We start from the raw sequence: 10,987 nt of genomic DNA on the forward strand, positions 1-10,987 counted from the left end.
CCTCAAATCCTCATTTGCAGCTGCAGAACAGATCTGGAACACTTACAGAAAAAAAAAAAAGAATACTAAAAAATGCAGTAAATATCTTTAAATAAACCCTTCACACCTATCACATCCTTTTCCATTCCCCATCCCCCCAAAAGACAGCTACACCAAAGGCTTCTGAGCACTGAGCCACAAATAAAGGTTATCAACTATCAAAATCACAAAAAAATGCCTCCTTTCAGACCGACGCTGCTGAGGGCAAAGCATTTTTGGATTGTATTATTCTTCTGTAAGTATTTCAAGACACAGTTTTGCCTGTAGAGAGAGAGAGAGAGTTTAATATGCAGAACACATTGTTAGCAAAGACTTTGGTACAAGAAAACCCAAAAGATGTGGATGTTATTACACGAAAGCAATAAATGTTTGAGTGCCTGCTCCTAACTGGGTTCCAATATTAACTCATTTAGCTACTCTCAGAAGATAATAGGCACATAACAGTTTTACCAGCCCAAATTTCATGTGGCTGAGAAGGCAGCAGGCAGAGCAGCACACAAGGAATTTCCTGCTGTCAGCCAGGCAGTCACAGAGCAGCATCCTGTGCCTGGATTGTGTGGGCGACCAAGCAAAGCCCGGGCTGGGCTCCAGCGGAGGCTCCTGATGGTCAGCTTTACACAGATTAGAAACACCAAATCAATGACAAATAAGACATAAGTCAGTAGTTTCCACGATGCTCTGTCTGCTTCCTGACGGGCTCTAAACAGACACAAAAATCAGACCTCTCCACTAACGCTCTCCTGTGGGTTAATAAATCCAGCAACTTCGCAGCTCTAAAGATCTCACAGATTTTCAACCTCCCGTTCCAACCTTTCACCTCTGCTGAGCAGCAGCCTGATGGACACAGGAGCTCCAGAAGAGTCGGGGACCCCTGGAAACAGCTCCTGGAAGGGAAGGGCTGAGCACTGCGGGGTTTGTGCCTGCAGCTGATCACACCTTCCCTGTCCCCGGGCCAGCAGTGCCCAAGGCAGCAGCTGTGTGCCCTGCTGCTCCCACCACGGGCCAGGCTGCCTTATCTCCCAGGAAGTGTGCCACTTATCGGGGATGGCTGCGAACAGGAGGCAGCTGCTCCCCAGGGGCAATCATTAACCAGCCGGGCAGGTAATGCCCAGCAGCCCTGCCCCAGTGCCCGGGGGAAGGGGCAGGGAGCAGAGCAGGGGCTTTGCTGGCTCCCAACACACGCTGTCCCACACACATCCCCTAAGGCAGCTCTGAAACAGCACCAGGGCAGATCTCTGCTCCTGAAATGCTCGGGGCCACTTCTGAGAAGGTTTCAATAGTGGGAAGGAAACACAACTCCTGCTCATGGCATCCCACAGACACCAGGAGGTTCTAGGCACCAACTGCGATTTTCTGTGAAAATCCTCCATTGGCAGAAGTTTAAGAAGTGACAGCGCTGATTTTCAATTTAATTTAACTCTCAAGGAAGAAAACAAAAACGTTTTCCAGAGTTGGGTAGCTCTCCACCCCCACTCCTTTACTGGGTAAAATTCCCCACAGCTCTTCCACTTCTGGAAGCATTCAGAAATTCTGTCTAATGTGTCATTATGTATTTTAGCTGTTTAATAAGCTACGTAGTATTTTCCCAGCCCTTGCTCCAGTGACCCAGCCTTTCCTTCTTTCCAGAAGAAGCTCCTCTTACTAAGACCTCTTGCTTGTGTCAGAGTTGTGTTTTTCCTGTAGCTCCCATCTGCAGTCACTGATGGCTGTACAAATGTTAAGAAAGGAGATACAATCCCAGGTGAGGATGGCAGAGGCTTAGTCCTCCTTCAAGCAGCTGCAATGACTGTACAGAAGACAGCGGGAAAAACAGACCCCACACGATAAAATGGAATTGAGATCTTCTGAACAAGCATGGGTTATTTTTCCTGTCAGAAAAAGGAAGTAGAGTCTTCCTTAGTCAAAGATGCATTTTTAAAATAGATTTCACATTTTACTTCCTGCCATCGCATTGAAAGGTCACGCTGTTTATGTTACTGTAACCTGTTACTGTGGGATCAGGAACGGGACAAACAAGCAACTCTCATTGAACTGTGCACCAGGGAAGAAGGTTATGAGAACATTCCTCTTCGTGTGTAGAAGGCTTGTTCCATATAAATATGAAGAATCTGAGAAACAGAGTGTCTTTTGTAGGACGGCTCTCAGCATCAAGTACCCGACAAACCAAGTGCTTGACAGAAGCAGCATAAAATTCTGGGAACTTCAGCTACAAGCAAAAGCACCTGACAGATCACAGATCTAACAGCTGCTTCGAGGGCAGAATAGCACTATACAGCAGCATTTTGAACCAGTGATCGTGTCAGAACATGAAATAAAGAGCTCCCAGCCCAGAGGGGAGGGTTCCCTCTGCCCAGCACACTCACCCCTGCCCTCCACAGAGGTCCTTCTGTAATTGCCTGAACCGGCAGAATGCAAAACCCCACTGTACTGGTGCTTTATTTTCTGTTTCTATTGATGTAGAAACTGCTTTAACCGTCTAAGGAGAGGAAAAAGGCTGCACAGAGCAATGCAAATCTGATTAAACAATTTCTTCATCATTAGTGAAACAGGTAAATCTTTACCACTGATCTCCTCATCCTCAGTGCTGAAGGTGACTTTTGATCCCTTAAGCTACGTGTTCCTAAGGCATCCACACCAACCAAGGGCTGAGACAACTACACATGGAAAGTGTATGGAGTTAAAAATAAGAAAAAACAGAATTAAAAACATTTCTGAAAGTTTCATATTATACCAGCTCATTTTCCTTCCCAACCAGGATAGACATTTTTCACTACTGTTCAATGAACCTGCTTTCTTAAATGCAGCAAACACAAGCCAATTTGAAAGTAGATCAGCTATCACTATTAGCAGAATCACATGCATTTCCAAGAATCACTTTTACCAGTTTTTCTCAGTATAATCTGACAGGCAAGCTGTTGAATCTTAGCTGTATTCTGTGTGGGTGAGAGAAAAAGCACATCTGAATTCACAGGGTTTGGGAGAAAACGGATTGGCATTTGTACTACACCATCTACAAAGGGAACACACAAAGGCATTTGGATGCTCTATCAAAGTGCCTCTCCCAGTCAAACCAGCAAGGGCATGTCTCCTGGCACCAGAGAGGAGAAAACCACCTCTTCTGCAAATCAACATGAAACAAGTTGACCAATGACTAAAAAAAACCCAGAAAACCTCAATGGCAAGAGCTGCAAACACACAAGCTCAGAGATTAGATCAAGTCTGCGCTCATTATGAACACTGCAGAGAAGCAATCGCTCAGTCAGGAATCACTGACTGTCCTCAGGTATTTAATGAGGTTAAATTCACAGTCCAAACAGACACAGTGTCACTTGCAGGGTCGTGCAAGTGACACTGATCTAAAACCTGGTAATTCTCATGTTTACAAGAAAGTAGCAGTGATATTTCAGTGTAAGCCACATCTTCTCAAGTCTCAACTAAAGAGAACCACTGGAAAAAGTCCATTTGCAAAGCAAGTATTACAGGAAAACATTTAATTTCAATGTTTAGTTAACTATAGGATGAACTGTTATTTCAAACCTACCCAGCATATTTAGAAAGTTATTTTAGTTTGAAAAATATTTGGTCTGCCACTACCACATTTTATTCTCTGCTTGCAAGGGCTATTTCTATTTGAATTTACCATCATTTGGCCTGTGGCCAGCACTGCTTTCTCCCCAACAGTTTCCTTCCATGGGTCTGTGCTTCCAGCACACAGAGGTGACAGTACCATGTGGGAGAACACACTAACACCATAAAACCCTTCCAAAAATGCTCAGAAGCAGGTGAGCACTGTGTGCACACTGTATGATTCCCAAATTTTTAGCAAATGATACCCCTAACAGGCTCCATTTGTCCATGAGCTGCTTCCAGCAGGACTATCACAGAAGCTCTGGGTTCAAGTATTTAGATTTTAAACTCTGTAGGAAAAGCAAAGTGGCTCAGTAACTTTATATAATAGGTCTTAGCCAATCCCAAACTTGCCAGCAGCAGACACAAGTGGTGCTGCTGTGAGAAAAGGCAGCAGTAAAACCCAGCTCAGGCAGCAGAGTGCCCTGAGGCAGCCCCAAGGGCACAAAGGTGCCTCACCTGCAGCTCAACAGCACCTCTGGTTTCCAGGCAGGGTCCTGGCTCTGGGAGCCACAGACACTTCTCCATCACCGACCCTGCACTCAGTGCACAGCACAGGGAAACATGGAACATCTCCAGTTTAACGAAGGAACAGAGAGATTCCTGCAAGCCCAAGTCCTAAACCAGCTTTCCACAGCCAGAGCCAATTACGCTGAGCCTCGATGAATCAACAGGGCACGGATTAAGCAGTGGCAAAGCTCTGCATGCAGAGACCTGCAGCTGCAACCGGCAGAATAAAGCACAAAGATGCATTTGTGAGAAGTCAGGTTCGTGCCACAATTTATCTGCTGCTTAGCAGCCGAGCAAAGGAGTAACCCAAATGTCTTCAGACTGCAGCTTATAAACCAACAACACTTGTAGAGCTTCCTGTCCACTGGCCTTAAATACACAACACAAACATGCTGCTGCAAGTCTTCAGGATCAAACATTTCACAGTTTATTTTCAGCATCAAAATCCATCTAACATATTCTACAAATATTTCTCCAGAGACAGTGAACAGCTAAAAACTTCCCATGCCTTTTCTCTCTTGACAGAGATATCCAAAATGTCCATGATACCCTTTTATCTTCCTTCCCTAATCTGAATGAAGTTCATTCATTTTCATATTAGTATCTTAGTTTAGTTTAGAGAGATTTAGAAAACTAACAATCACATTAATATTTGGTTAAAAGACCCTCAAAAATTTATAAAGAAACTGAGAACAGTTATTTACAAGCCTCAAACCCAGCTCTAACTACACTTCAGCTTTCCAGAGATAGGTAGTTCTGTTTTCAGGATACTCACTTCCAAACATGCTGGAAAATCTAAACTATATCCAGCCCCTTCTCATTATATATTCCACTAACTATAAAAACGAGAAAAGAGTGCACATTTCAGTTTCATTTTGCTACCTTCACATGGAAAACTCTGCATCAGCTGTCCCCAAATGTCAGCTCTGCCCCCATCCACAGTGAATGGAATCCCCAGCTGAATGGAACATCAGGGAATAATTCAGAGGAGTTTCACTGCTCCTGCTAAGCACATCAAAGGTAATATCATTGGCCAACATAAAGTCAACATATCTGCTTTATACAAACACAAGAAGCAGCTCTACCTGCATTTGAGGGTTGTGTTTTTAAGATAATATCTCGTTCTATCACTCTGTGTAAGAAGTTAGAAATGAAAATATCTCCTAAAGGTCTGAAAGGCTTCTGCATGTAAAATTACTGTGAAAATCTGATATTGCACTCACTGTGAGCAAACAACAATCCAGTGTTGCTTTGATATTCTGGACAAATATCTACTTTTCTCCCCTGCTCTAAAAGCCTCAACTGTGTTTTCCTTAGCTCTGGGGTATGGGTTTTTTGTTGTGACATCTCCAGAGTGAATGCTTCTCATTCCAATAGATACTTCTGATGATATTTCTGCAGGGTGCACGTCATTCACTTACCCTTTTGTTTTCTGTTGCACACCTTTACCACACTTAGCACATGGTAAAGCTCACATTCCTCTTACTTATTGTTTTATGGGAGAGGATTTTAAATTGAATGTGCCTTTCTTACGCTTATGTTTCACTAAAATACAAGCAACAGCCAGAATCTGAGCAATTCTTTTTCTCACTTGGGTCCCTGAACAACCTCCACAGGATCTCATGGCTCTAGTTCTTGTAGCAAGTGAATCTAGAGGAAAGTAAGGCATAAAAATAGGTATTAAAAAGTAAATAAATATTAAAAAAACCCCAAACCTAACAAAAACCTAAGAACTTCATCACTGCTCACCCTGTTTTGCCCAGCTGTACAGAGAATGGTTCCACTATTGTGCAGTGCCCAAGACGTGATTGTCATAGAATCACCTAAACAAGGTCCTCATTTTGAAATGTTTGTGTCCCCATCCCATGATTACTTCTGCTGAAAAAAATGGAAGGTAATCTAAATTCTATTCTTTCCCAACTGTACTATCATAGCTGAACACAGCTTCCGCCCGTCCAAAAAAAAAAAATCAAAAAAAAGCATGGACAATTTTAACCCTTCCAAGTCACGTGGCACCCAGACAAGTCTCCCCAGCCACTGCTCCCTGTCTGCTGCCAACTCCTCCTGGAGATGCTGGGCTCTATCTCGAGGGAACAGCCTGAGACAAGAAAGGAGCAAGCTGCAGCATCACGCTGAAATCCAGAAATGATCCCCAGGAACACTGCTGACCATTTCTGGTTTCAGCAGTTACAACCATAACACTGAGGCACCAGGAGCCTGTGGTACAATGACCCTGGGGGAAGATGTTTTTCTGCACCACGTTTTTCTGCCATGTAAGTAGAACGCCCATTGTTCCACTTTCTGCGTTCTTCAAGCAAGAACCAGCGCTGTAGGAAAACTGCTCTGTTAATGTCACATCCCAGACACCAAAAGCACAGATTAGAGAGAAGAATATTGTTTTTCCAGACATACACGACCTGCCAAGATGCCATTTCCAACAGCTTATTTAAAAGCGGGATGCAGTTGAGAAACTGGATTTCATGACATAGATGCACATATTTATTAATCAATCGGGGAAAAAAAAAAACCTAAGTAAAAAGCCCACCCCCTGAGCTTGTCAATAGTTGGATGCAAATCAAAGAATCACTTTAGTCCTTTTTTAAATTGAATTTTAGTCCTTAATCAAAGCTCATGCTGTGCCACAGTTTGAGCAGGCCACTGAGTCATATCATTCAAAGAGAGCAGGACAAAAATATCACTGAATGCTGATCCCTCATTGAAAATGAGCCATTCCCTCATCCTACTTAGACATTTCACTTCTGTAATTAAATTGTACCTGTAGAAATGTACCACTTGAATTACCAAGCCCTGTTACTCAAAATCATTTCCTGAGCACTGAGCCTGCAACACAGCAGACCATCCAGAACAGTTCAGCAAAAAACATAACGTCATATATCCACATGACTTTCAACTGATACAGTCAGAGAGCTCTGACACTCGGCAGGGAAGGGAAATGTAGGAAATGGACCTTCTGAAAAGCAGCCTCAACGTTTCATGCGTGTTCTCTAAATGCCAGACAACTGAAGATGTTCATCCTGCAAGCTGTGACTGCTAAAACCCGCCTGCTGCGATTCTGAAACTGAAGTCCATTTATTTCACTTTCAGACAGCTCCTTCCCTCATTTATTTCACTTTCATACAGCTCCTTCTCTCACGGTCTATAGCCAGGGAAATTCACACCGAAAGAAGCAAAGCTCAGCGTCTGCTGCAGACGTGAACTCCGAGTCATTCATTTATGCAACACACCAGCTTAAACATTCAAATGGATGTTACAGCAACGCTGCCTGATGTGACTGAACACATCCGCCCAGTCATTCATGTATTTCAGCTTCTCTTAAACTCCATTTCACATAAAGGTGCGAAGAACTTTTAAAGATAAAAAGCACTAACTTCTGTGTCTTGTACGCGAAGCTGAATCCAGGAGGCAAAGACTAGTGCAAGCATTCACATTTATCACGGGGTTGTTTTAAATATCACAAAAAAAAAAAAAAAAAAAAAAAAAAAAAAAAATCTAAATGCGGTACCCGACACAATAAAAACCCAGCACCAGCTAGCTGCACCGGGATTGCTAACACGCTGTTCCAGGCTCTGCTGTAGGATTAAGGGGACTGAAAAGCGAAACGCGTTTGATTCCCGTTGTACCCCAAAGCCACACGGGTGGATTCGGTGTCGCGGGTTCGGGAGGGGCACAGCTCCGGCGGAGCCGTGTCCCCGAGGGGACGGGGATGTCCCCGGGCGGGCGGCACCGAGCGGGGCTGGGGCAGCTGCTGAGCCCCTGGGGCGGGGAACGGGCGGGGAACCGGCGGGGAGAGAGCGGGGAGAGAGCGGGGAGAGAGCGGGGAACCGGCGGGGAACGGTGCCCGGGCAGGGCAGGGCAGGGCAGGGCAGGGCAGGGCTGGCCCTCAGGGCTGGGGCAGCACCGGCGGCACCGCGGCAGCCGGAGGCAGCGGAGGGAGCCGAGGGAGCCGAGGGAGCGCTCCCCCCGCGGGAAGCGGCCGGGCGCTGCCCCTCACCTGGTAGATGTCGCCCCAGCTCTCGGCCTGGTCGAGCCGCTGGAACTCCTTCTCGATGTCCATGGCGGGGGCCCGGCCCCCGCGCCGCTCCGCCCGCAGCTGCTGCCGAGGCCGCGGCGCCTGTGCCCGGCCCCTGTGCCCGGCCCCCGCCCGCCGCCGGAACTGCGCAGCGCCCGCCGACGCGCGTCCGGGGCGGTGGGAACGGGGCCGCGCCCGCCCCGGCCCGGGGCTGCTGGGGCTGTGCTCCGGGGGCTGTGCTCTGTGCCCCCGGCCCGGGGCTGCTGGGGCTGTGCTCCGGGGGCTGTGCTCCGTACTGTGCCCCCGGCCCGGGGCTGCGGGGGCTGTGCTCTGTGTCTGCGGCCCGGGGTCTGTGCTGTGCCCCCGGCCCGGGGCTGTGCTCCGTGCTGTGCTCTGTGTCTGCGGCCCGGGGCTGCTGGGGCTGTGCTCTGTGCCCCCGGCCCGGGGTCTGTGCTTTGTGCCCCCGGCCCGGGGCTGCGGGGGCTGTGCTCTGTGTCTGCGGCCCGGGGCTGCGGGGGCTGTGCTTTGTGCTGTGCTCTGTGCCCCCGGCCCGGGGCTGCGGGGGCTGTGCTCTGTCTGCGGCCCGGGGTCTGTGCTGTGCCCCCGGCCCGGGGTCTGTGCTCCGTGCTGTGCTTTGTGTCCCCGGCCCGGGGCTGCTGGGGCTGTGCTCCGGGGGCTGTGCTCCGTGCTGTGCCCCCGGCCCGGGGCTGCTGGGGCTGTGCTTTGTGCTGTGCTCTGTGTCTGTGGCCCAGGGCTGCGGGGGGCTGTGCTTTGTGCTGTGCTCTGTGCCCCCGGCCCGGGGCTGCGGGGGGCTGTGCTCTGTCTGCGGGCCAGGGGCTGCCGGGGGCTGTCCTCTGTGTCTGCGTCCCGGGGTCTGTGCTCCGTGCTGTGCCCCCGGCCTGGGGTTGCCGGGGGCTGTGGTCTGTTTGCGGGCCGGGGTCAGTGCTTTGTGCCCGCGGACCGGGCCGGGGTCAGTGCTCTGTGCCCGCGGACCGGGCCGGGGTCAGTGCTCTGTGCCCGCGGACCGGGCCGGGGTCAGTGCTCTGTGCCCGGGGGCCGGGGGCTGCCGGGGCCGGGCCGGGGTCGGTGCTCTGTGCCCGGGATTCGGGGGCTGCCGGGGTCGGTGCTCTGTGTCTGCGGGCCGGGGTCGGTGCTCTGTGCCCGGGGGCAGGGGGCTGCCGGGACCGGGCCGGGGTCAGTGCTCCGTGCCCGCGGACCGGGCCGAGGTCAGTGCTGTGTTGCCCGCGGACCGGGCCGGGGTCAGTGCTCCGTGCCCGCAGCCCGCTGCCGGCTCCGAGCACAGCCATCCCGGGAGTCCCCCCGGTGCGGAGGCGAGCACACGGCGGAGCGGAGCCATCCCGGCCCCGGGCCGCCCTCTCCGGTCCTGTGCTGGCGAGCAGCAGCCGGCCCGCCGTGCTGCCGTGCTCCGCGGCCCTTTGGGTGCCGAGCAGGGCTCCGAGGGGCCGGCGGAGGGTGGCGGTGGCACGGCGCAGTGCGGACAGCTCGGGGCGGTGTGCCCGCTCAGCCACCGGCGAGACATCGTGTCTTGCTGCGGCCGGAGGATGGAGAGTGCTCCTCTTCCACAGCCGGCGGGATCAAAGGGATAGGGGTCAGCTGCCCCGTACATTTTGGTCTAAGGAAATCGACAGGCTGCAGATGGTATTTATCATCTGCTCTCGGCGCTTGCATTCCTACTCCGGAATGGCCATTACTGTCCAGGTGCTACAGTCCTGTCCCGGGAGGTAAACCTGTCAGTCTGCCGCAGCTTTTTCGTAAGGCCGTTCATTTCCAAGTGGAGTGTAGCTAACACATCTCAGAGAGCCGCCGCCCTTACTGCTGGATTTGAAATCCAGATATTCCAACCATATACAGAGATACCCCAAGTCATATATCACAAACAAACTGATATTCAGCTGAAGATTTCACAGAGTAGCCTACAAAATCAGTGTATCTTACATTTCATAAATCTCTGCCCATCACAGTGGCAATACGTGTGACAAGTACCAAATGTGTCAGTCTGGTTCAATAAATTATTTTACTAAATAAATGGAAATTTTTGAGTGGGTAGATTAGTTTATAAATACTCGCTTTTACCTGTATATGCCCATACAAAAGAAGTAAGAAGCAGTTTGCAGCAGTGACACACATTGTGACTCGTTTTGGCAAAGCACAGCAATGGGTGTGCCATGGAATCCTGGCTTTCCTTCGACATGCAACGAGATCCAGGGCTAGAAAACGGTGACCCTCACCATATGTGGACACCAATTTTTGCCAAATTGTAGAATCACAGAAATCATTTGGGTTGGAAAATCCCTCCCAGCCCATCCAGTCCAAGCTGTGCCCAGTGCCCAGCTTGTCCCCAGCCCAGAGCTCTGAGTGCCACCTCCAGGAATTCCTGGGACACCTCCAGGGATGGGGATCCAAACCTCCCTGGGCAGTTCCAAGGCCTGAGCTCCCTTTCCATGGGGAAATTCCTGCTGCTGTCCCCCCTGAGCCTCCCCTGGCCCAGCCTGAGGCCGTTCCCTCTGCTCCTGTCCCTGTTCCCTGGGAGCAGATCCCAAATCCCCCCTGGCTGTCCCCTCCTGGCAGGGACTTGTGCATGAGCCCCTTTCCAGCTCCCTGAGCCCCTCCTGGGCTCCAGCCCCTTCCCCAGCATTGTGAGGAAAGTTAAAGGTTTTATCTCTTTGGCACCTTGTGCCCACAGTCCTCAGGTGCCCAGTCCTAGAGCAGGAGTCGGGATGTCCATGCGGTGGTTTGCTGCAGCCTTTGGTGCCTTTGGTG

At 50.3% G+C, this 10,987-nt stretch overlaps 1 protein-coding gene across 2 annotated transcripts in view; it reads right to left on the reverse strand.

The window, feature by feature from the left end:
* The window catches only part of PTPN1 (protein tyrosine phosphatase non-receptor type 1), a 33,479-nt gene extending 25,163 nt beyond the window's left edge, over positions 1-8,316 (reverse strand). For both annotated transcript variants that reach the window (XM_066331000.1, XM_066330999.1), the window contains exon 1: positions 8,189-8,316. In XM_066331000.1, the coding sequence (XP_066187097.1) occupies positions 8,189-8,251 (63 nt within the window). In that variant the 5' untranslated portion in view covers positions 8,252-8,316. The remainder of the gene's footprint in view (positions 1-8,188) is intronic.
* Between the last annotated feature and the right edge of the window lie 2,671 nt (positions 8,317-10,987).

This window comes from Sylvia atricapilla, chromosome 16 (assembly GCF_009819655.1).
Source record: "Sylvia atricapilla isolate bSylAtr1 chromosome 16, bSylAtr1.pri, whole genome shotgun sequence".
Taxonomy (NCBI): Eukaryota; Metazoa; Chordata; class Aves; order Passeriformes; family Sylviidae; genus Sylvia; species Sylvia atricapilla.